The 26,240-nt window shown below is 44.4% G+C and overlaps 1 protein-coding gene across 12 annotated transcripts in view; it reads left to right on the forward strand.

Moving 5' to 3' along the window:
* DENND2B (DENN domain containing 2B) overlaps positions 1-26,240 on the forward strand; it is a 184,667-nt gene that overhangs the window by 115,967 nt on the left and 42,460 nt on the right. For all 12 annotated transcript variants that reach the window (XR_004436005.1, XR_004436004.1, XM_033206354.1 and 9 more), the window contains one exon: positions 12,415-12,519. Coding sequence is in view for 10 of the 12 variants with exons in the window: in XM_033206349.1 (XP_033062240.1) it covers positions 12,415-12,519 (105 nt within the window). In the remaining 2 variants the exon portion in view is untranslated. The remainder of the gene's footprint in view (positions 1-12,414; positions 12,520-26,240) is intronic.

Here is a 26,240-nt window from a genome sequence, read left to right on the forward strand (position 1 = left end):
TGGAAGATGACTCACACTTGTGAATGGAGAGGTTGTCTTCCAAATACCTAGGGAAGTGTGATCTGGAAGAACAAACATTTATTAAGCTTCTGTTGCCAGACAGGGCAATCATGGGAGGTAGGTCATGTTGCTATTATGGCTGTTATAGTGACAAAGTGAGTCTTTGACCCTCACTGGAGCAAGGTCACATAACTAGCGGTTGTCAGAAGGCAGGGCTGGACTCAAGGCTGGTGTTTTTCCCACTGCCCCTAGGGGCCTGCCACTGTGCCTCTTTGTCTGGATGCAGTTTGTAGAAAAGTTCCAGAGGTACCTTATTCCATTCCTTTCTCTGAATCATAACTCTTGAGATAGTTGCCTATAATTTGTCAGAGTTGTGTTTTTGAGGAACTTGGGATTGATGGTATATGCTAGTTAAACAATTTCCTTTTCTAAACATGCAGTTTCTGCCTGGACTTTGCCATTGATGGGCCTGGGAACTAGCAAAGAAACCTCTCCTCATGCTTGAGTCTCTGCTCCATTCCCATGGGCATTTCCTCTGCTTTAGGAGCATCTTCTCTCCCTGCAGCCTGACTAGCCAGGATATCAGGCTAAAAGCATAGACGAGGGCCTGGGGCTGCTTTTAGGAGGTGGGGAGAAATGGTGTAGCCCAGGAAGCCAGAATGCTGAGAGTACTCAAGCCTGAGCTTCAGGTGTAAAGGGTTAACCTGGCCTTCAGCTCCTCAAGTCCTAAATCATTCTCTGATCCTGATAGACCTGGCCCAGAGAGAGCAGTTGGTGGGGAGGTTGGTGAGTAGGCATCTCTGTTTTTCTAACCTCGTGCACCCTTCTGAGGTTCTCAGCAGTGCTGGCTCAAGATGCCTGAATTCCCAGGCCACTTCTGAGAATGGCAGCTGCACTCTTGGAGAAATGTGACTAAGGGTCCCTGTCATGGGCCTGGAGGCAATTTTGTTCCACTTCTTTCTTGGTTACATCTTCACAGGATTTTTCCTCTTAGTCACCCAGATGTCAGAGTCAACTACATTTCTCTTTCTTAGTAAGCTGGCTCTGTGTTCTCATATACAACTACATGATAGCATTTCAGAGCAGTGAGTCTACCCTCCTAAAAGCAGAAATTCAAGGAAAGAAAGAATATGTTTTTCATCATGTTCTTCTAACATATTTCAGTTTCTGGTCATGCCACAAATCTTTTGCCTTTTCTCCAAGGGCCTGCCCTGGAACTGATAGAGCAGGTCAAGTGTTGTTTTCATGGATGGCGATGGTTATTGTGACCGTTGCTACAGTTGAAAGCTGATGCTTAGCAAGTTGATTCCTATAGCAGTGTGCTTCCTGAGGACCCTGAAAACTGACCTGATAAAACTTCCAAAGGTTGCCTCTTCTCCCCCTTCTCTGTTGTACATGTAGCCATATGATATGCCAAGCACTTTACTTGGCACTGGGCTGGTGCAGGTAGAGAGTATCTCACTAGAGCCAGTGTGCATAGATGCCCTGGGAGCAAGATTGACTTTATCGTCATCATCATCATCATCACTAGTGTTATGCTGATGAATATAGACTTAAACTTATAGGGCCAAGCATGGTGGCTCATGCCTATAATCCTAGCACTTTGGGAGGCCGAGGCACGAGGATCACTTGAGACCAGGAGTTCGAGACCAGCCTGGGCAACATAGAGAAACCCCATCTCTACCAAAAAGAAAAAAGTTAGCTGGACCAACTCCATTTTATGAAGGGTAGAAGTGAGGCTGAGAGTTGGTTTCTTTTTTCCAGAAGCATCTGCCATATTCACCTTGGAGGGATGTTTCATTGCTGTCACCATCAGATAATCATCCCCTGCCTACTGGCTGCTTCCTCTCTTTCCGGTTACCATATCACTCCCTATCACCATCACCAAAACCACAACCCTGAGCGCTTACGCGAAGTTAAAGAAATTAGAGCTAGTACATTTCATATTGAGATTAGGAAAGAAGTATAAATGGTATCAAGAATTAGGACTTTTTTGTTTTTTTTTTTGAGACGGGGTCTCGCTCTGTCGCCCGGGCTGGAGTGCAGTGACTGGATCTCAGCTCACTGCAAGCTCCGCCTCCCGGGTTTATGCCATTCTCCTGCCTCAGCCTCCCGAGTAGCTGGGACTACAGGCGCCCGCCACCTCGCCCGGCTAGTTTTTTGTATTTTTTTTTTTAGTAGAGACAGGGTTTCACCGTGTTAGCCAGGATGGTCTCGATCTCCTGACCTCGTGATCCTCCCGTCTCGGCCTCCCAAAGTGCTGGGATTACAGGCTTGAGCCACCGTGCCCGGCCAAGAATTAGGACTTGACTTATTTTTATTATCAGAACCAATCACTTATTTGCACCAAGGTAAGATGGTCTCCAGGATTAAGGTCATCAGTGGCCATAAATAAATATGTTTAATTTTCACATCCAGATATAATTCATTTTGGTCAATGTGATGGAGGATGCCAGTTAGAGGGAGAGAACTGCTGTTGGTGAACTGTTCAGCTTCCGTGATGGTGGTGTTCGCCTAGGCTGTGGTGCACCTTGACATTGGAAATGTGCTTGATGTGTCGTTTGTGTTGTTGCTCACCCCCATTCTCCAAGGCACTGAAAAAGATTTATTTAGCTCTTAAGTTTTAATGTCTATATTGAGATGTAATTAACATGCTATAAAATTCATTTATATAATGTAATGGTTTTTAATATATTCACAAGAGTTGTACAACCATTACCACTAGAACATTTTTATCACCCCAAAAAGAAACCCCATACTCTGAGGGAGGAGGGAAGATGGCCGAATAGGAACAGCTCCAGTCTCCAACTCCCAGCGCGAGCGACACAGAAGACTGGTGATTTCTGCATTTTCAACTGAGGTACTGGGGTCATCTCACTAGGGATTGCCGGACAATCGGTGCTGGTCAGCTGCTGCAGCCCGACCAGCGAGAGCTGAAGCAGGGCGAGGCATCGCCTCACCTGGAAGCGCAAGGGGGAAGGGAATCCCTTTTCCTAGCCAGGGGAACTGAGACACACAACACCTGGAAAATCGGGTAACTCCCACCCCAATACTGTGCTTTAAGCAAACAGGCACACCAGGAGAATATATCCCACACCTGGCCGGGAGGGGCCCACGCCCACGGAGCCTCCCTCATTGCTAACACAGCAGTCTGCGGCGATCTGTCCCCAAGGCAGCAGCGAGGCTGGGGGAGGGGCGCCCGCCATTGCTGAGGCTTAAGTAGGTAAACAAAGCCGCTGGGAAGCTCGAACTGGGTGGAGCTCACAGCAGCTCAAGGAAGCCTGCCTGTCTCTGTAGACTCCACCTCTGGGGACAGCGCACAGCTGAAGACCAACAGGGGAAACAGCGGGGGCCTGTGCAGACGCGAACGACTCTGTCTGACAGCTTTGGGGAGAGCCATGGATCTCCCAACGCGGAGGCTGAGATCTCAGAACGGACAGACTGCCTGCTCAGGTGGGTCCCTGACCCCTGAGTAGCCTAGCTGGGAGACATCCCCCACTAGGGGCAGTCTGACACCCACACCTCACAGGGTGGAGTACACCCCTGAGAGGAAGCTTCCAAAGGAAGAATCAGACAGGTACACTCGCTGTTGAGCAATATTCTATCTTCTGCAACCTCTGCTGCTGATACCCAGGCAAACAGGGTCGGGAGTGGACCTCAAGCAATCTCCAACAGACCTATAGCTGAGGGTCCTGACTGTCAGAAGGAAAACTATCAAACAGGAAGGACACCTATACCAAAACCCCATCAGTACGTCACCATCATCAAAGACCAGAGACAGATAAAACCACAAAGATGGGGAAAAAGCAGGGCAGAAAAACTGGAAATTCAAAAAATAAGAGCGCATCTCCCCCTGCAAAGGAGCGCAGCGCATCGCCAGCAACGGATCAAAGCTGGTCAGAGAATGACTTTGACAAGATGAGAGAGGAAGGCTTCAGTCCATCAAACTTCTCAGAGCTAAAGGAGGAATTACGTACCCAGCGCAAAGAAACTAAAAATCTTGAAAAAAGAGTGGAAGAATTGACAGCTAGAATAATTAATGCAGAGAAGGTCATAAACGTAATGACAGAGATGAAAACCATGACACGAGAAATACGTGACAAATGCACAAGCTTCAGTAACCGACTCCATCAACTGGAAGAAAGAGTATCAGCGATTGAGGATCAAATGAATGAAATGAAGCGAGAAGAGAAACCAAAAGAAAAAAGAAGAAAAAGAAATGAACAAAGCCTGCAAGAGGTATGGGATTATGTAAAAAGACCAAATCTACATCTGATTGGGGTGCCTGAAAGTGAGGGGGAAAATGGAACCAAGTTGGAAAACACTCTTCAGGATATCATCCAGGAGAACTTCCCCAACCTAGTAGGGCAGGCCAACATTCAAATTCAGGAAATACAGAGAACGCCACAAAGATACTCCTCCAGAAGAGCAACTCCAAGACACATAATTGCCAGATTCACCAAAGTTGAAATGAAGGAAAAAATCTTAAGGGCAGCCAGAGAGAAAGGTCGGGTTACTCACAAAGGGAAGCCCATCAGACTAACAGCAGATCTCTTGGCAGAGAAACTCTCCAAGCCAGAAGAGAGTGGGGGCCAATATTCAACGTTCTTAAAGAAGAGAATTTTCAACCCAGAATTTCATATCCAGCCAAACTAAGTTTCATCAGTGAAGGAGAAATAAAATCCTTTACAGATAAGCAAATGCTTAGAGATTTTGTCACCACCAGGCCTGCCTTACAAGAGACCCTGAAGGAAGCCCTAAACATGGAAAGGAACAACCGGTACCAGCCATTGCAAAAACATGCCAAAATGTAAAGACCATCGAGGCTAGGAAGAAACTGCATCAACTAACGAGCAAAATAACCAGTTAATATCATAATGACAGGATCAAGTTCACACATAACAATATTAACCTTAAATGTAAATGGACTAAATGCTCCAATTAAAAGACACAGACTGGCAAACTGGATAAAGAGTCAAGACCCATCAGTCTGCTGTATTCAGGAGACCCATCTCACATGCAGAGACATGCATAGGCTCAAAATAAAGGGATGGAGGAAGGTCTACCAAGCAAATGGAGAACAAAAAAAAGCAGGGGTTGCAATCCTAGTCTCTGATAAAACAGACTTGAAACCATCAAAGATCAAAAGAGACAAAGAAGGCCATTACATAATGGTAAAGGGATCAATTCAACAGGAAGAGCTAACTATCCTAAATATATATGCACCCAACACAGGAGCACCCAGATTCATAAAGCAAGTCCTTAGAGACTTACAAAGAGACTTAGACTCCCATACAATAATAATGGGAGACTTCAACACTCCACTGTCAACATTAGACAGATCAACGAGACAGAAAGTTAACAAGGATATCCAGGAATTGAACTCATCTCTGCACCAAGCGGACCTAATAGACATCTATAGAACTCTCCACCCCAAATCAACAGAATATACATTCTTCTCAGCACCACATCGCACTTATTCCAAAATTGACCACATAATTGGAAGTAAAGCACTCCTCAGCAAATGTAAAAGAACAGAAATTATAACAAACTGTCTCTCAGACCACAGTGCAATCAAACTAGAACTCAGGACTAAGAAACTCAATCAAAACCGCTCAACTACATGGAAACTGAACAACCTGCTCCTGAATGACTACTGGGTACATAACGAAATGAAAGCAGAAATAAAGATGTTCTTTGAAACCAGTGAGAACAAAGATACAACATACCAGAATCCCTGGGACACATTTAAAGCAGTGTGTAGAGGGAAATTTATAGCACTAAATGCCCACAAGAGAAAGCAGGAAAGATCTAAAATTGACACTCTAACATCACAATTAAAAGAACTAGAGAGGCAAGAGCAAACACATTCAAAAGCTAGCAGAAGGCAAGAAATAACTAAGATCAGAGCAGAACTGAAGGAGATAGAGACACAAAAAACCCTCCAAAAAATCAATGAATCCAGGAGTTGGTTTTTTGAAAAGATCAACAGAATTGACAGACCGCTAGCAAGACTAATAAAGAAGAAAAGAGAGAGGAATCAAATAGATGCAATAAAAAATGATAAAGGGGATATCACCACCGACCCCACAGAAATACAAACTACCATCAGAGAATACTATAAACGCCTCTACGCAAGTCAACTAGAAAATCTAGAAGAAATGGATAATTTCCTGGACACTTACTCTCTCCCAAGACTAAACCAGGAAGAAGTTGAATCCCTGAATAGACCAATAGCAGGCTCTGAAATTGAGGCAACAATTAATAGCCTACCCACCAAAAAAAGTCCAGGACCAGATGGATTCACAACTGAATTCTACCAGAGGTACAAGGAGGAGCTGGTACCATTCCTTCTGAAACTATTCCAATCAATAGAAAAACAGGGAATCCTCCCTAACTCATTTTATGAGGCCAACATCATCCTGATACCAAAGCCTGGCAGAGACACAACAAAAAAAGAGAATTTTAGACCACTATCCCTGATGAACATCGATGCAAAAATTCTCAATAAAATACTGGCAAACCGGATTCAGCAGCACATCAAAAAGCTTATCCACCATGATCAAGTGGGCTTCATCCCTGGGATGCAAGGCTGGTTCAACATTCGCAAATCAATAAACGTAATCCAGCATATAAACAGAACCAAAGACAAGAACCACATGATTATCTCAATAGATGCAGAAAAGGCTTTTGACAAAATTCAACAGCCCTTCATGCTAAAAACGCTCAATAAATTCGGTATTGATGGAACGTATCTCAAAATAATAAGAGCTATTTATGACAGACCCACAGCTAATATCATACTGAATGGGCAGAAACTGGAAAAATTCCCTTTGAAAACTGGCACAAGACAGGGATGCCCTCTCTCACTACTTCTATTCAACATAGTGTTGGAAGTTCTGGCTAGGGCAATCAGGCAAGAGAAAAAAATCAAGGGTATCCAGTTAGGAAAAGAAGAAGTCAAATTGTCCCTGTTTGCAGATGACACGCTTGTATATTTAGAAAACCCCATCGTCTCAGCCCCAAATCTCCTTAAGCTGATAAGCAACTTCAGCAAAGTCTCAGGATACAAATTAATGTGCAAAAATCACAAGCATTCTTATACACCAGTAACAGACAAGCAGAGAGCCAAATCAGGAATGAACTTCCATTCACAATTGCTTCAAAGAGAATAAAATACCTAGGAATCCAACTTACAAGGGATGTAAAGGACCTCTTCAAGGAGAACTACAAACCACTGCTCAGTGAAATAAAAGAGGACACAAACAAATGGAAGAACATACCATGCTCATGGATAGGAAGAATCAATATCGTGACAATGGCCATACTGCCCAAGGTTATTTATAGATTCAATGCCATCCCCATCAAGCTACCAATGAGTTTCTTCATGGAATTGGAAAAAACTGATTTAAAGTTCATATGGAACCAAAAAAGAGCCCGCATTGCCAAGACAATCCTAAGTCAAAAGGACAAAGCTGGAGGCGTCACACTACCTGACTTCAAACTATACTACAAGGCTACAGTAACCAAAACAGCATGGTACTGGTACCACAACAGAGATATAGACCAATGGAACAGAACAGAGTCCTCAGAAATAATACCACACATCTACAGCCATCTGATCTTTGACAAACCTGAGAGAAACAAGAAATGGGGAAAGGATTCCCTATTCAATAAATGGTGCTGGGAAAATTGGCTAGCCATAAGTAGAAAGCTGAAACTGGATCCTTTCCTTACCCCTTATACGAAGATTAATTCAAGATGGATTAGAGACTTAAATATTAGACCTAATACCATAAAAACCCTAGAAGAAATTCTAGGTAGTACCATTCAGGACATAGGCATGGGCAAGGACTTCATGTCTAAAACACCAAAAGCAATGGCAACAAAAGCCAAAATTGACAAATGGGATCTAATTAAACTAAAGAGCTTCTGCACAGCAAAAGAAACTACCATCAGAGTGAACAGGCAACCTACAGAATGGGAGAAAATTTTTGCAACCTACTCATCTGACAAAGGGCTAATATCCAGAATCTACAAAGAACTCAAACAAATATACAAGAAAAAAACAAACAACCCCATCAAAAAGTGGGCAAAGGATATGAACAGACATTTCTCAAAAGAAGACATTCATACAGCCAACAGACACATGAAAAAATGCTCATCATCACTCGCCATCAGAGAAATGCAAATCAAAACCACAATGAGATACCATCTCACACCAGTTAGAATGGCAATCATTAAGAAGTCAGGAAACAACAGGTGTTGGAGAGGATGTGGAGAAATAGGAACACTTTTACACTGTTGGTGGGATTGTAAACTAGTTCAACCATTATGGAAAACAGTATGGCAATTCCTCAAGGATCTAGAACTAAATGTACCATATGACCCAGCCATCCCACTACTGGGTATATACCCAAAGGATTATAAATTATTCTACTACAAAGACACATGCACACGTATGTTTATTGTGGCACTATTCACTATAGCAAAGACTTGGAATCAACCCAAATGTCCATCTGTGACAGATTGGATTAAGAAAATGTGGCACATATACACCATGGAATACTATGCAGCCATAAAAAAGGATGAGTTTGCATCCTTTGTAGGGACATGGATGCAGCTGGAAACCATCATTCTTAGCAAACTATCACAAGAACAGAAAACCAAACACCGCATGTTCTCACTCATAGGTGGGAACTGAACAATGAGATCACTCGGGAAGGGGAACATCACACACTGGGGCCTATCATGGGGAGCGGGGAGGAGGGAGGGATTGCATTGGGGAGTTATACATGATATAAATGATGAATTGATGGGTGCTGACGAGTTGATGGGTGCAGCACACCAACATGGCATCAGTATACATATGTAACAAACCTGCACGTTATGCACATGTACCCTAGAACTTAAAGTATAATTTAAATAAATAAATAAATAAAAAAGAAAATAAAAGAAAAACAAACAAACAAAAAAAGAAACCCCATACTCCTATCAGCCATGTCCCATTCTGCCACCCTCAACCAGTGCTAGGCAGCTCCTAGTTTACTTTCTGTCTCTATAGATTTGCCTGTTCTGGACGTTTCACAAAAGTGGAATCAAGGTTTATTCATGTTGTAGAATGTATCAGTACTTTACTCCTTTTTATGTCTGAATAATATTCCATTGTATTGATATATACCACATTTTGTTTATCATCAGTTGATGGACATTTGAGTTAGTTCCACATTTTGGCTACTATGAGTAATTTTGTTATGAACATTTATGTACAAGTGATTGTGTGGACATATATTTTCTTTTCTCCTGAACAGATACCTAGGAGTGAGTCATCCTGGTTTATATGGTAACTCTGAGTATAACTTTTTGAGGAACCACCAAATTGTTTCCAGAGTGGCTGTGCCATTTTACATTTCTACCAGTAAGGAATGAAAGTTCCAATTTCTCTACAGTCTCACTAGCATTTATTTGTTTTTATCTGTCTTTTTTTTGTTATAGCCATCCTAGTGGATGTGAAGTAATATCTCATGTGGTTTTGATTTTTATTTCCCTAATGACTAATAATATTGAGCATTGTTTCATATGCGTATTGGCCAAGTTTATATCTTTGGAGAATTTCTCTTCCAAATCCTTTTTCTAATTTTTAATTGGGTTACTTTTTTATTATTGAGTTGAAAGAATTCTTTATAAATTCTGGATACAAGTTTCTTAGCAGATACGTGATTCGCAAAAAATTTCTCCCATTCTTTAGGCTGTCTTTTCACTTTCTTGATGGTGTTGCTTACAGCACAAAAGTTCTTTATTTTGACATAATACAATTCATATCCTTTTTCCTTTGTGTGTGTGTGTGTGTGTGTGTGTGCGCGCGCGCGTGCGTGCACGCATGCTTTTGGTGTTATATCTAAGAAACCATTGCCTAATCCAATGTCATAAAGATTTACTTCTGTTTTCTTCTAGCTTTGCTTTTGTAATTGTAGTTCTTACATTTAGGGCTATACACATTTTTTACTTTATTTTCAAATATGGTATGAAGTGGGGCCCTACTTTATTCTTTTGTATATGGATATCCAGTTTTCTCAGCACAGTTTGTTGAAAAGACTCTTCTCTCCCCATGAATTGCCTTGGCATCCTTATTGAAAATCTGTTGACCATAAATGTAAGGGATTGTTTCTGGACTCTGGATTCTGTTGTATTGATCTCTATTTCTATTCTTATGTCAGTACTGCACTGTCTTGGTTACTTGTTAGTATTTTTTTTTTTTTTATTGGCAACTCAGAGTCTTCTAACCTTGTTCTTCTTTTTCAAGATTGTTTTGGCTGTCCTGTATCCCTTGCATTTCCAAAAAATTTTAGGATCAGCTTGCCAATTTCTGAAAAGAAGCTAGCTGGGATTTTGATGGGTATTCTGTTGAGTCTGTAAATCAATTTAGGGAGAATTGCCATCTTAACAGTATTAAATTTTCTGGTCCATGAATATGGTATGTCTTTTCATTTTTTAAGTCTTTAATTTCTTTCAATGATGTTTTATAATTTGCAGTATACGTGTCTTGCATTTCTTTTATTTATTTCTAAGTGATTTACTATTTTTGCCACTATTGTTAATAGAATTGTTTTCTTCATTTCATTTTCAGATTGTTCATTGCTAGTATATAGAAATAAAATTGATTTTTTTTTTTTTTGAGGCAGAGTCTTGCTCTGTTACCCAGGCTGGAGTGCAGTGGTGCAATCTTGGCTTACTGCAACCTCTGCCTCCCAGGTTCAAGTTACTTTCATGCCTCAGCCTCCCAAGTAACTGGGATTACACACATGAACCACTACACTTGGCTAATTTTTATATCTTTAGTAGAGATGGGGTTTTGCCATGTTGGCCAGGCTGGTCTCGAACTCCTGGTCTCAAGGGATCTGCCTGCCTTGGCTTCCCACAGTGCTGGAATTACAAATGTGAGCCACTGTGCCTGACCCCAAATTGATCTTTAATATTGATTTTGTATCCTGCACACTTACTTGAACTCACTCAGCAGTTTAATAGGTTTTTTAGTGGAATCCTTAGGATTTTCTACATACAAAATCATGCCATATGCAAATGGAGATAGTTTTACTTCCTTCTTTCCAACCCAAATGTACCCTTAAATTTTAATCTTTGTATTCCTTTTATTACTTGGCATAAGATAGTGTTCCTGAAAGGGTAGTGCATTTACCACTGGTGATGTATTAGCTAAGAATATATGGTACATGAACAGACATTTTTTACTTTTAAATATTTAAATACCTTAGTGTATATTACTTTTATTTTAATGGGTATTAGAAAAAATATGATTAGCACTTCTAGCTCTCAATTTCATGATGTGTACTCAAATGTTACTTTGTCATAATGGTTTTCCCTGAACATCTTATTTAAAATAAGATACCCTCTTCACCACTCCCTTTCCCTCTACTTTGCTTAAGTTTTTTTAATTTAATTTAATTTATTTTATTTTTTTTGAGACAGAGTCTTGCCTTGTCGCTCAGGCTGGAGTGCAACGGTGCAATCTTGGCTCACTGCAACCTCCTTCTCCCAGGTTCAAGCAGTTCTCCTGCCTCAGCCTCCCAAGTAGCTGAGATTACAGCTGCCTGCCACCACACCTGGCTGATTTTTGTATTTTTAGTAGAGAAGGGGTTTCACCATATTGCCCAGGCTGGTCTGAACTCCTGACCTCAAGTGAACTGCCTGCCTTGGTCTCCCAAAGTGCTGGGATTACAGGCATGAGCCACCACGCCCGGCTCTACCTTGCTTAATTTTTTTTCATTCCACTTATCATCACCTTACATATTATACACAAAGGTACACTTATTATCACACACGTGATAATTTGTGTGTGCTCATTGTCTGTTTTTCCTGACTGGGATGTAAGCTGCATGAGGTCAGATACTGTATTACTCTTCGCTGGATCACATTTGCCTTGGACATGGGTGCTAGGTAAATATTTGTTGAATGAATAGTTTATTGTTTAGAATAAGGTTACTTTTTTCTTTTTAAGCAAAGGAAGTCAGTTTCAAGTATATTCAAGAAAAATATTGAATAGTATGTCAGGAGGTATGCAAATATGGCAAAAACCATGGACTATATAGAATGATAGAGGTTTAGGAAACTCTAACTTAAGGAATGAGGAGAGATGAATGGAGATGGAGTTTCTTGGGCTTGTTTATTTTGTTTTCTGTGAAGTGATGTGATGTTAGCTCACACTCTTCCCTATTCCGGCCAGGGGTTTCTTGGGGGCTCTTAAGCTGTAACACATGGAGTTAAACATTAAGTGGGAAAGCAGTTTCTACCATCTGCCACAGAAACCCTCTTGGCACTTTTGGAGGTCATCTGGAAGATGTTCAAGGTGCTTTTGGCTGCCCATAGAAACTTGGCTTACTGGCATTGTCTTCTTTGCAGGGCTCTGGGTTTGCAGAGAGCCGAAATGACCATGACTGCCAACAAGAATTCCAGCATCACCCATGGAGCCGGAAGCACTAAGGCGCCTCAGGGGACTCTGAGCAGGTGGGTAAGGAAGCACTTGTGGGGCGTGGCAGCAAGGGACCTAGGTCCTGGGTGGGATCCCTCCAAAATGTAAGTAGTCATCATCTTGACTGACAGTCATCCAGGTGACTGGTCTAGGCCAGTTCATGCTGACCATTAGGCAGAAGATATTTTCCAGTTCTATAAGTTTCCATGTAACATAGCAAACAATAACCCTAAAACAAGCTTTGCTTTGTGCCTAGCATTCCAAGGATGGGGCCAGCAAGAAGCAGCTGATGTTCTTCTGGCTGTAACCTTTTCCCATGGTGGGGAGAGCTGGGGGCCTGTGCCTGAGCTAAGCTGCACTGTAGTGAGGGAGGCTGACCACATTGGACTAAGGGTAGAGAGGCAGTTATGCATATTAGCACAAATTCCAAGCAGTAGCCTAGGCTTTATAAGAGTTTAGAGAAACCGTGGATTTTGGAATCGTGGATTTGCTTCAAATCCAAGTTCTAATCACTTAACCAAATAGCTCTCAGAATGTTTCCCTGGGCCCTCTAAAATCTTCATTATTTCATCTATAAAATAATAATAGTAGTTATCTTAGAGATACTTAGAGAGTTGCTGTGAGGACTAAATGCGATAATATATGTCAATGCTTAGCATTATGGCTGACATAAAGCTACTCAATAAATTTTAACCACCTTTTGAGGATGAGATCAAAGCTTCCAGAACTCACAGATACACAGATAGATGCACAGTACTCTCACCAGGGCTTCTCTGGTCCTGGCCAAGGCTAGACACTGATATCTTAAAAGAACCTTTAGTTTCTTTTATTAAAGCTGTGTACCTTTCGTAGCCCTTTCTGCTGAATGTCAGGTGGACAGATTTGGCTTTTGCGGCCTCTGCCTCTAGGATGGATAACTCTGAGAAGGGTGCTCAGCTTTGGTTTGATCAGGGCTAATTCATTCCTGGATATCTGGCTGTGCATTGCTAGGCTGGGTCCAGTAGGGTCTGGTCAGAGGTGGTGGTAAACGTTTGGTTCATTCAGAGCTGGAGTCCAGATATAGTTGGTAGAATAGTGCACGGGATGAAGCCCCTGGGGAGTGACTGTCGTGAAGGAGGCAGGGGTTCCTCACACCATACATACAGGACTTTGTCCCAATAGAAACATTCTGGATGGACTATGCCAAACAGGGTTTGATGGACTCTGACTTGTTAAGTACATAAGACCCTGGGACTTAGCCAAGCAAACTGATCATCCGTTTTGCAGCAGCAAGACTGATAGGAACACTGCCTGCCTAGGCAATCCCTCTCATTTAGACTGGGCTTGGTGGCATACCAGCTTCCCTGTACTGAGTGAGGCTCGGAATGGCAAGGAACAGCTTCTTGGGCAAAGCAGGTGGAGAAACTGACCTCCTCCAGAACATGTCGGTGTCCAACGCAGAAACAGGTCGAGGTCTCAGAGTCTTGTGTCCCATTGCCTGCTCCTGGGAACCACGTTGCTGGGCTCTTGTCGGCCTGGTAGCATTCTTACCATGATTGAGCTGGCAGATGGGGCTGGGAACTAAGGTTCCAATTTTTTAGAGTATCACACTCTTAAAAAATATGTAGGAGTGAAACAAATATATGTGATTGTGTTATTTTATTCATAATTTTAAAGCAATTGTATATTTAGGACCTGACATGGAGATTACCATTCCCAGCAACCCTCAACTCCTTTAAATATTCTTTTTTTTCCCTCTAATTTCCACCATGCAGGAATGGGGTAGAGGGGTGGGAGGGGCAGTATTTACATCAAGTTTCAAAGCCGGCTCAAGACTGCTGACAGGTGCTCCAGTTTCTATTTGGAGTAAATGCCTACTTACTTCTAAGTGTTTTCAGAAATTGCTCTTCCTTTAGCTTCTCAGCATGCTTGCCATCATAACATGCTAGATGGTGTTTGTAAATATCTGAGCCTCAGATGTGCCTAAAAAAAGCACCTTTCCTGTCTCCCTTCTAAGTCTTCGCTTCCTTCCTACCACATTTCCGCTTCTCTCCTTCCCTGCCTCCCTTCTTTCCTGGGAGCCTGGCTTTTGGTGTGAAGTTGCAGGCCTCTGTGGCTAGCAGCGCCCTTCTCTCAGAGACTACCCCTGGGGTGTACGTATTATTTAGACATTGTGATCTGGTGGTTTCTTTGGCTGCCTTCACCCCTGGCCACATCTGGGTGTGTTCTTTGGGCTAAGTAAGGCAGTAAATCACCGGTTCATTTAGGAAGGCATTGTCAGTGAACTCAGAGGGTTCTCCTGGATGCCAGGCTCTGTGCTGGGCACTGGAGGGCAAAGAGGGATGATCCATTCTCTTTCTCCAAGGTATTTACAACTTGGATTGATGATCTTGGCACCTGAATTTCTTAGTTTGACCTTTCAATAGGTGTTTGGTGGTGACCTGAGGCCCTTTTATAATTGCCAGCACATGAGTCCAAGGAGGAGCCTCCTCGGTGTGACCAGAGCTTTAGCTGGGGAGGGGAGGGGTGTCAGGGCCTTGGAAAGCTGGGCCTTTGACACTCTGGCTACTTTGGGGACCTCCACATCATCCACATGAAGGCAGAGGAACCTAGTGGTTCTAAGAGGTATTTGTGTCCAGCTTTAGGGGAAGAGGGAGGTCTGGGCAAGGAAAACTGGTGGGGGTGGGCAGATGGGACCCTGTGTAACTGTCACGGTGTGTATTTGAAGGACTGTACCCTTAATTTGCATTTTTTATCCCACCACATTCCCTTCCTATGAGCATTCCTGGGATCTTCCTGCCCCGAAAGTACTGCTGTCCATGATAAAGTCAAACTTAGCCTGGTTTGCAGGGATTTTCCTCATCTGACCCTGGTCTTTCCTTCTGCCCAGTAGTTCACTGTTCTCTAGTGCAGACCTTACATTTCTGCCAGTCTGGATGCAAATATTCACTTCTCTCCCAGTGTTTTTCTAGACCACCTAACTAAGACAAATCCCTCTCTCCTCTGCATACATTCAGAATCTTTGGTTCAAAACAGCCAAATGGCACTTATCATATAGTATCTCATAAAGTGGATGTTTGTATGGGTCTTATTTCCCCTACTCAGTTGGAACTCTTTGGAGGCCCGATACATTCTCTGTTGGGATGTTAGAGTTGGAAGGGATCTTGAGATATATCTGGCTCATTAACTTACATTACAAAGGAGGAACCTGTAAGCCCACACAGCTAATTGGCAGTGGAGCCATAATTTCAACTCATATTTGCAGGTTTTTGTAAAAAGAGTGGCCTCAGTTTGTGATATGGTGAAATCCAGAGATGTCTTGAGGTTCCATGGCCAATGCAGGCACAGATTTGGACCCTGTGTCTTACATCAGGGAGAAGCCAAGAGCTTAGAGAGAAGAAAAATCTCCTGAGTAGCTGTGGGTAAAGACAGTGCTGCAGGGCCTGTCCTGGCCATGGCAGGCCCCCCTCAGGAGGACCTGTGACCTCAGCCCCTATTACTCGAGATGCTTCCTAGAATCCAACCATGATGCTGTCAGTACAGGTCTGGTTATTTATTGCTACATAACAAATGACCCCAAACTTAGTGGCTTAAAATAATATTTATTGGCCGGGCGCGGTGGCTCAAGCCTGTAATCCCAGCACTTTGGGAGGCCGAGGCGGGCGGATCATGAGGTCAGGAGATCGAGACCATCCTGGCTAACATGGTGAAACCCCGTCTCTACTAAAAATACAAAAAACTAGCCGGGCGAGATGGCGGGCGCCTGTAGTCCCAGCTACTGGGGAGGCTGAGGCAGGAGAATGGCGTGAACCCGGGAGGCGGAGCTTGCAGTGAGCCGAGATTGCGCCACTGCACTCCAGCCTGGGCGACAGAGCGAGACTCCGCCTCAAAAAAAAAAATAAATAAATAATATTTATTTTGTCTACCAATTGCAGTTTGGATAGGGCTCAGCAAGGAAAATTTGTGTCTGTTCTTTGCAGCATCAGTTAGGGTAGCTTGAAAGTTGTAAGTGACTCAATGGCTAGGGGCTGAAATCATCTGAAGGCTTACATGTGTGACAGTTGATGCTGGTGGTCAGCTGGGACTAAAGCTGGGGAACACCTGCATGTCACCTCCATGCTTGGCAACATGCCTTCATAGCATGATATCTGGGTTCCAAGAGTGAGAATCCCAAGAGAACACGGCAAAAATGCATGGCATTTTAATGACCTAGCCTCAAAAGTCAGATAGTTTATCTTCTATTGTACTGTATTAAGACAGTAACAAAGGGCTGCCTAAATTCAAGAGAACGGACGATAATTTCTACCACCTGATGAGAGGAATATCAACTTCTCTTCATAAGAAGATATGTGGAATGGAATAGGTTGTGATACCTATTTTTGAAAAATACAGGCTGCCTTCTGATCACAGCAATTCATGTCTTTCCCAGATGCAAAATACACTCAATCTCTCCCCTAAAATCTCAGGTCTCATCTTATTCATGGCATCAGCTTGAAGTCTGTTACAATGGAATCTTGTCACCAAAATCAGGTCCAGATAGGGCCGGGTGCAATGGCTCACGCCTATAATCCCAGCACTTGGGGAGGCTGAGGCAGGCAGATCGCTTGAGCCCAGGAGTTTGAGACCAGCCTGGGCAACATGGAAAAACCCCGTCTCTACAAAAAATACAAAAATTAGCTGGATGTGGTGGTACACACCTATAGTCCCAGCAATTCAGGAGGTTGGGGTGGGAGGATCACTTGAGCCTGGGAATTCAAGACCAGCCTGGGCAGCAACATAGTGAAACCCCCTCTCCACCGAAAATAAAAAACGCTGGCTAGGTGTGGTGGTACATGCCTGTAGTCCCAGCTCCTCTAGAGACTAAGGTGGGAGGATTCTTGAGCCTAGGAGATGGAGGTAGCAGTGAGTCAAGATTGTACTGCACTTCAGCTTGGGCATAGACTGAGACCCTGTCTTTAAAAAAAAAAAAAAAAATCATGTCCAGATGTAGATGAGATTTTTGGGGCGCAAGATCATTCCTTGGGTACCGCTCCTTAAGTACTGTTTCTCTTGCTGTGAAGACCTGTAACTTAAAGAGAATGTATATCTGCTACCCAAAATACGCTGGTGGGACAGGCCTAGGGTAACCACTGAATATGCTTTTCAAAAAGGGGAAAACAAGAGGCACCCAGCAGTCACTGGTTTGATGTATTTCTTATATTCAGTGGGACAGCTGTTGCTAATTCCTTGACTAGGTGTTGGTTCATTTACCCTGTGTCTAGCTGCACACTCTGAGCTTTTGGTTGTGCCCTCTGACTCTTCTTTTCCATAAAAGTAGCTCATTATTGCAGGTGAGTAGTTTCTCCATCTGCTTCATGCCCATAATATGTTAAGGGCCCAAAGTCTTTTCTTCATTTTGTACTGTCTCTGCCCATTTTACTCCAAGCTGATATACTTTCTTTAAAAACTTCATGGGTTGGCTGGGCGCAGTGGCTGACGCCTGTAATCCCAACACTTTGGGAGGCCAAGGAGGGGGCTGATCATCTAAGGTCAGGAGTTCAAGACCAGCCTGACCAACATGGAGAAACGCCGTCTCTACTAAAAATATAAAAATTAGCCAGGCGTGGTGGCGTGTGCCTGTAATCCCAGCTACTCAGGAGGCTGAGGCAGGAGAATCGCTCGAACCCGTGGGCAGAGGTTGCGGTGAGCTGAGATCACGCCATTGCACTCCAGCCTGGGCAACAAGAACGAAACTCCATCTCAAAAACAAAACAAAAAAAAACTTCATGGGTTTCTTATGAATCATTTTATAATCCATTATAATAGCAAAAAGCATACATACAAATCACTTCAAGATAAGCCCCTTGGCCAGGCGCAGTAGTTCATACCTGTAATGCCAGCACTTTGGGAGGCCGAGGTGGGAGGATTGCTTGCACCCAGGAGTTTGAGACCAGCCTGGGTGACATAGTGAGACCCCATCTTTACAAAAAAATAATTAATCAGGCATGGTAATGCACACCTGTAGTTCCAGCTACTCTGGAGGCTGAGGTAGGAGAATCGCTTGAGCCTGGGATGTCAAGGTTGCAGTGAGCCATGATGGAGCCACTGCACTCCAGCCTGGGATGTCAAGGTTGCAGTGAGCCATGATGGAGCCACTGCACTCCAGCCTGGGGTGTCAAGGTTGCAGTGAGCCATGATGGAGCCACTGCACTCCAGCCTGGGATGTCAAGGTTGCAGTGAGCCATGATGGAGCCACTGCACACCAGCCTGGGATGTCAAGGTTGCAGTGAGCCATGATGGAGCCACTGCACACCAGCCTGGGAGCCAGACCTTGTTTCAAAAACAAACAAACAAACAAAAAAAGAACAGATAAGCCCCTCTCTACTTCGATTTGGATTTTTTGTGAGATTGCTATGGGACAAAGGTTTTTAAGATTCTTAGGAGCCTTATTGTCTTCAGAGAGGATTTGTAGGACCCAATCAAAAGATACTTAGGAGGCCTTTTGTGTGTCTGTCTGTTCTATGAGGCAATACTTTAAGTAATTTTTTAATTTTTTAATTTTTTTGAGACAGAACCTCACTCTGTCACCCAGGCTGGAGTGCAATGGCGTGATCTCAGCTGGCTGCAACCTCCACCTCCCGGATTCCAGCGATTCTCCTGCCTCCGCCTCCCAAGTAGCTAGGATTACAGCCATGCACCACCACGCCCGGCTAATTTTGTGTTTTTAGTAGAGACGGGGTTTCTCCATATTGGTCATGTTGGTTTTGGGAGGTCTCAAACTCCTGACCTCAGGTGATCCCCCCACCTCAGCCTCCCAAAGTGCTGGGATTACAGGCGGGAGCCACCGTGCCCAGCCACCACGATCTGGAAGCCATTTCTTAATTTGAGAAATTTTTTCCTGTCCAGAGAGACTGTCAGTGAAAAACAGTTTTATTTTTTGATCCAGCAAGCCCTTTCTCATTTGTAATTCCTTTAAATTTTAACAACGAAACAGCTCCTTCTTAGCTTACCTGTTTTCTCTTTTTTACTATAGGCAGCTAGAGCAAGTCAGATGGCACCTTCAGCATTTTGCCTGCAAATCTCCTTAGCTAGTTCATCAGATTTATTAGCTATATTTTCTGTTATCTATGTTACCACAGGTGACAGACTTTTCAACACTATAAGGGTTCCCTTTCCTCTAACTACTAATAACATTTCCTTACTTTCCATTAAGCCCCTACCGACAGCCCAAAAGTCATTGTTCTAAGATTTTGTTTCAGTAGCATCTCTCTTGCAGGTACCAAAATGTATTCCAGACATCTACTGCCAACCACCCCTCTCAAAAAAAAATTTAATGGCATAAAACAACCATATTCTTATGCTCCCAGACTCCATGGATTAGGAATTCAGACAGAGCACTGCAGGGATGGCTTGCCCCTGCTCCATGATGTCTGCCTTGGCTTAAAGAGACTTAAAGGCTGGCTGGGCACAGTGGCTCACGTTTGTAATCCCAGCACTTTGGGAGGCTGAGGTGTAAGGATCACTTGAGCCCAGGAGTTTAAGACCAGGCTGGGCAACATAGCAAGACCCTGTCTCTACAAAAACTAGTAATAATAATAAGCCCGGTGTGCTGGAATGCAGCTGTGGTCCCAGCTACTCATGAGGCTGAGGCGGGAGGCTCTCTTGAGCCCAAAAATTCGAGGCTTCAGTGAGCTGAGATCTTGCCACTGCACTCTCGTCTGGCAACAGAGTGGGACACTGTCTCTAAAAAAAATAAATAAATAAAAGACTTCAAGGCTTAGGGCGGCTCAATGGCTAGGGGCTGGTATCACCTGGCAATGTCTTAACCCCACATCTGGGGGATGCTGGCTGTTGCTGGGACTTTATCTGGGACTGGCAGCCAGAACACCTACATGTACCCTTTCCACATGGCCTGGGCTTGCTCCTAGCATGAGAGATGGGAATTAGGAACTGCTGATTTTTTTAGGCCTGGGCCTGAAAAGTAGCACCACATCACTTGTATTGTATGCTATCAATCAAGCAGTCACAGAGCCCAGGTTTAAGAGGAGGGGTTATTTTGACAGGAGGCATGTCAAAGAATTTGGGGACCACGTTTTAAAACCATCACAAGTGCCATTTGCATGGTTTCCTGGAATTGGGTTTGCCTCCCTCTTGGCTTTGTCTAATGCCTGGCACTGCTTTATACAGCAGGCTCTGCTTTATACAGCAGCCCAGTCTTTATTGGACTAAGGCACTGGGGATGTTCCTGTCAGGGATCGGTAACCTCAGAGAGGGCTTCTGCAATGTCAGTATTCTCTCTGTCTTCACTTGCCACTGCTACTTAGAGGGTTCGTCATTCCCTTCCAGAGAAGAACTCAGCAGTCCACTTGGTGCTTTCTTAGAAATCAGCTTGGGGGCAGACAGGCGCGGCTTCTGTAGATTCTTAGATGTGCTTTCTGGAGGTGAAAAGGCAACTCAATTTATGCTGTGACTCTCACTACCTTTCACTTACCCTGACAAGCTGTAGGGACCTGGAGAATCTCTATAGATGGTGGCCTAGATACAGCCCCAGTTGGGGGATGAGGCTGCCCTGGACCCTGTTGGGGACTCGCAACTGTTTGAGATGCTTCTTTTTGGGAGCAAGAAAGCCAAGTTGTGAGTATCACCCTGTCCTTTGACTTTTTCTCAGGACTTTTCTGGAGTGGGACGTCTGTGTCTTGTTACTGGGCAAGCTTCTGCTCTGGGCTGGGGAACAAACTCTTGGACTTGCTGGCTCAGGTAGCCTTCCTCCTTTTTCTCCTCCTCCACGCTCAGAGTATGGCTTTGGGGTAGCGCAGTGAGAATACCATCCCCAGAATTGGGGCAGTCACTGGGTGGCAGGAGGATGGTGATACCGCTCAGCCAACAGGGTCCTTAGTTGAGAAGCCCAAGAATGCTGAATGACTGGCCACTTTCCAGGCAGTTTCATTTGAAGCAGGCAAGACATTGCTTAATAGGGATGGAAGCATTTTGGACACTGAGCCCTGTATAACCTTCACCTGCAGACAGGCTCACTTCATGGCACGCATAGCACATCCTGGTACCTCTCAGGCTGTTTCCAGGACTACTAGGACTTTTTCCCAACTAGCTCCAGCTTGGTCCCTTCTTGTTACTAACACTTGTAGTAGCCTTATGACCAGAAAAAGCAGAGCAACTTGAAGCATGCCAAGTTCATCAAGAACTAAAGACAGCCTTCCCTCCAAAAAAGTTCCTTGGGGCACCTGACAATACATGGGACATTCCTTAGCACAAATACTTCTTGTGTTACCGAAGAGGGGCCTGTGTCACTAGCCCAGGGATTGGGGCGTGTTCCTATGAGACAGTACCAGAGGGAATATTATGCACTTTAACTCTCACTTTCTGTCTGTGTGCATGTGCACACATACACATGATGCTTTTTCTTTTCTTGTTTCTTTTTAAATTTTTGAGACAGGATCTCACTTTGTTGCCCAGGCTAGAGTGCAGTGGTGCAACCATGACTCACTTCGCCTTGACCTCCTGGGCTCAAGGATCCTCCTGCCTCAGCCTCTTGAGTAGCTGGGACCACGGGGGCATGCCATCACACCCAGCTAATTTTTAAATTTTTTTTTTTTTTTTTTGTAGAAATGGAGTTTTACCATGTTGGCTAGGCTGGTTTCCAACTCCTTTGCTCAAGTGATCTTCCCACCTTGGGCTGTCAGAGTGCTGGAATTAGAAGCATGAGCCACCATGCCTGGCCCACAGTACTTTTTCTTTAAATTTATTTCTCTTTCCATACTGTAGCTCTTACTCTTTCCATTCTAATTATGTGTCTTACATATTTGTGTGTGTGTGTGTGTGTGTGTGCGCGCGCGCATTTATGGTTCTCTGTTTCTTTTAAATATCCTTTGCATTCTCCCCTGCTTTCTTTTATCTGTTCATTTTACTTCATCTCTCCTTAAAATGTTGGTTCTGGCATGTCGCGTGCTGCAATGTTGGCATCCATGCCTGTGTTGAGCGGCAGAACTGGCTGCCTGCTGACAAGGCCGTGGCACAAGTGCCCAGTTCCACAGTGCCTGCCTCCCGGGGCATACTCTGGGATTGTAGAATAACAGAGAGATGATAAGAGAGAACAGCAGTCTTGGGTGTCTGATGGCTGCTTTGTATTTACTTAAAAAAATTATTTATTTTACCTTTATGGAATGATTTATAGTGTTCAAACACTGTTAGAGATTTGCATCATCTTAGCCACACAGCTAGTATGTGAGGATACTCAGAGTAAGTGTTGTCCATGTTGATAGTTAAAAAACCTGAGGCACAGAGAACTTAGAGAGCTTGCCCATGAGCAAACCCAGAAAGTGATGGGACCAGGACCCAGCCAGTGTGTAGCTTTCACGCCTAGTGGCAGAGGAGTTTGGGGACTGGTGGCAATACTGGACTGCACTGAGTGCTTTGTGTACCTTTCTCTGTTGTTCTTTAGCCCATACACCACAAAGAGAGAGGCGGGGAAATCTGCAGATACAATGTCATGTCCTGAGCAGGCATACAGGAGGCCTAGGTTTTTAACTATTTACATTTTCATTCATTTAGTCACTCAACACAAATAATAATTCCTTTTAAGTTCTAGGCACTTTGCAGGGGATATCAAGATTAACAAGATACTGTTACCACCTTCAGGTGAGCTCACTCATAGTCTAGTAAGGGAGAGGAAACAGTCTGGTGCAATGCAGTGTTATACATGCCATCGTAGATGTTTTCCCAGTGGAGGCCTCTGCATAGGCCATCTCTACCTGAAAAGGGGTAGGGTGTGAAAAAGCTAAGAGTTTGATGTGCCTAAGGGTGGGATACAGGATTGATATGGAGGGAAAACAATGTGGGGTGATGAAGGGGAAAATAGGCAGGGAGCAGCTCATGGGGGGCCTTGTCAGCAATGCCAGTGAATTTGCATTTTATTCTGTAGATATGAGGAGTTTCAAGCATGATCAGCTTTTCATTTTGGAAAGATATCAGAAGATGAGAGGATGAACCAGAACTGATTTAAGACTGAAGGCAGAAAGAGGAGTTAAGAGACCAAAGAAGTAGCAGTAGCAGTAGGGATGGGGAGGAGGGGGACACACCTGAGAGATGTTAGGAAGTAGAATTGATAGGACGTAGTCATCAAGTAGATCAATGGGTTTGGGGAGAAGGCTGGATCCAGATGCTTGAAGCAGGAGGGGAACAAACTGTGACCTTTTCTCCCCTCTCTGGAATGAGTTGGAGAAAATATGCAGCAGTAAAAGCCAGGGGAGGTGGAAGCATAAAGCAACATGGGGATGAGACCGTGAGAGCAGACGTCCAGCGCAGGCACATGGGAAAGAGGGTGCTAGTGTAAGGCCAGCCCTTTTAGATGGGCATTGGGTCCCCACCTCTTCGTTGCCTGCTCAAGGATGTTATTTCTGCATTTGTGCCCTCTGTGTCTGCATTGACAACTTTTCCCTCTCTACTGGATCATTCCAATTACAGTTGCAAAGTTGGCATGGTGGTTCACGCCTGCACAGTCCCAGCACTTTGGGAGGCCAAGGCAGGAGGATCACTGGAGGCCAGGAGTTCAAGACCTATCTGGGCAACATAGTGAGACCCCCATCTGTGAAAAAAAAAAATTAGCTGGACGTGGTGGCATGAGCCTGTAGTCCCAGCTATTTGTGAGGCTAAGGTGGGAAGATGGCTTGAGTTCAGGATTTTGGGGTTACAGTGAGCTATGTACTCCAGCCTGAGCCACAGAGGAAGACCCTGTAAGAAAGAGAGAAGGAGAGAGAAAGGAGAGAGAGAAAGGAGGGAGGGAGGGAGGGAAGGAAGGAAGGAAGGAAGGAAAGAAGGAAGAGAAGAGAAGAGAAGCTTCTATTACGCCATATTCTTCTCCAACTACCATCCCATTTCTTTGTTCCTTTTTTAGGAAAACTCTAAAAGAGTTGTCTGAACTCTCTGTCTCCACTGCTTCTCCTCCCGTTTTCTTAAATTTTTCCAGTCATGCTTCCCTTCCTACCTCTCTACCAAAACCTCTCTTCGTCAGGTCACAGTGACCTCTATGTTTCAAATCATTTCTCAGCCCTTCTCTTACTCAGTTGTTGGCAGGTTTGACTCAGTTGGTCACTCCCTGTTTCTTGAGCGTCTCAGGACATCACTCTTCGTGGTTTTCTTCTTTTCTCACTAAATGCAGTTCTCAGTCGGTCTCCTTGGCTAGTTCTTCTTCCTTGTCCAGACCCCAAAACACTGGAACGTACTAGCACTTGGACTTCTCTAGCTACGCTTATGCTCTAGAGGATCTCATTTGGCCACATGGTTTTAAATATTTCTATATGCCACTAATGACTCTCATATTGAAATTTATAACCCAGACTCTATTCTACCAGTGCTCAGGCCAAATATCCTGATGCTGTCCTAGACTTCCTTTTTGTGTCTCTCACTGCTCATCTAACCCATCAGCAAATTGCATTGGCCCAGCCCTCAAAGTAGCTCCGTCTCTACCACTACCCTTCTGATCCAAGTCATATAATAATTGCTTGTCTGGATTGCTGCAGTGGCCTTCTAAATAGTCTCCTTGTTGCCACCCTGTACCCCTGCCTGTCAACCTCTGATGTAAAGTCAGATCTTGTCACTGTCCTGCTCACAACCCTTCAAGAGCTTCCTTCTCTTCGAGAGTGTAAGCCCAAGTCTTATCCGTGGCCCATGGGGCCTTCCATGGTGTGGCTTCTGGTGTCTCTCAGGCTCATCTCCAGCCCACACTTTGTTGTTTCCCTGCACTCTGGCCACACAGGCCTCCTTGTTGCCCCTGGAATACAGTAGGCATGTGGTTATCTTTGCCCTACTGCACTTTCTGTCTGGAACATTCCTCCCCTGGATAGACACATTACTCACTTCCTTCGGGTTGCGTTCATGTGTCCCCTGGCAAGAGGGGCTTCCCTGACCTCCCTACGTAAAACAGCAACTCATCCCCACTGCTCATCTCCGATTCCCTTTCCCCTTCTTTATTCTTCTTTATTGGCCCCCAAACCATCTCACAGAGTTGATTTGTTATCTACTCACTCTAAACAAATAAGGCAGCTTCATGTGCCTCCACCAGAATGTAACCTATAGAAAAAGAGACTTTGTCTGTTTTCAGTCTCTGCTGATCCTTTTTTTTTTTTCTCCTTTGAGACAGGGTCTCACTCTGTTGCCCAGGCTGGAGTGCAGTGGTGCGATCGTGGCTCGCTGCAGTCTTGACCTCCCAGGCTCAAGCAGTCCTCCCACCTCAGCCTAAAACAGTGCCTGGAATAGACTTGGTGCTCAATGTATCTGGTTGAATGGATAGAGAGCCAAAATGTATCTCCGGCCTGGTGGGGTTGCACACCGTGGTCTGGGTGATAGGTGGCTTCCTTTGTTCAGATGCAGAGAAGGCTAGCAAGGAGCTGGCCTAGGAACCAGGAAGAAGTGAAGCTAGAGACTCTCAGTGGCTTTGCTCCCGTGGTGGCGTCTGAAGGCAGCCTGGATCCAGGCCCTACTCTTCTCATGACCGTGGTCTCCTCTTGTCCAACAGGGGAGAATGATCTTACTTTCCCTCCCAGTCTCAGTTTAAGGAACTAGGAAACAACTAGACAGAGTGGAACTGAAGCCCAGGAATGAGCACTCTCTCCCATCCATGCCAGGGGATGCCACCTGCTGTGCAAACTCTTTGTTATGAGGATCCAGACATCCTGACACCTGGCTCCCATTGTGTCCCTTCTGAAGCCTCCCTATTGTTCCCTCTCTAGGTGACAGACTCTCCTGACCCTCCTTCAGCCTGGGAGCAAAGACTGATGGAAGCTGA

The sequence above is a fragment of the Trachypithecus francoisi genome, unplaced genomic scaffold, assembly GCF_009764315.1.
Source record: "Trachypithecus francoisi isolate TF-2019V2 unplaced genomic scaffold, Tfra_2.0 Lachesis_group8, whole genome shotgun sequence".
In the NCBI taxonomy this organism is placed as follows: Eukaryota; Metazoa; Chordata; class Mammalia; order Primates; family Cercopithecidae; genus Trachypithecus; species Trachypithecus francoisi.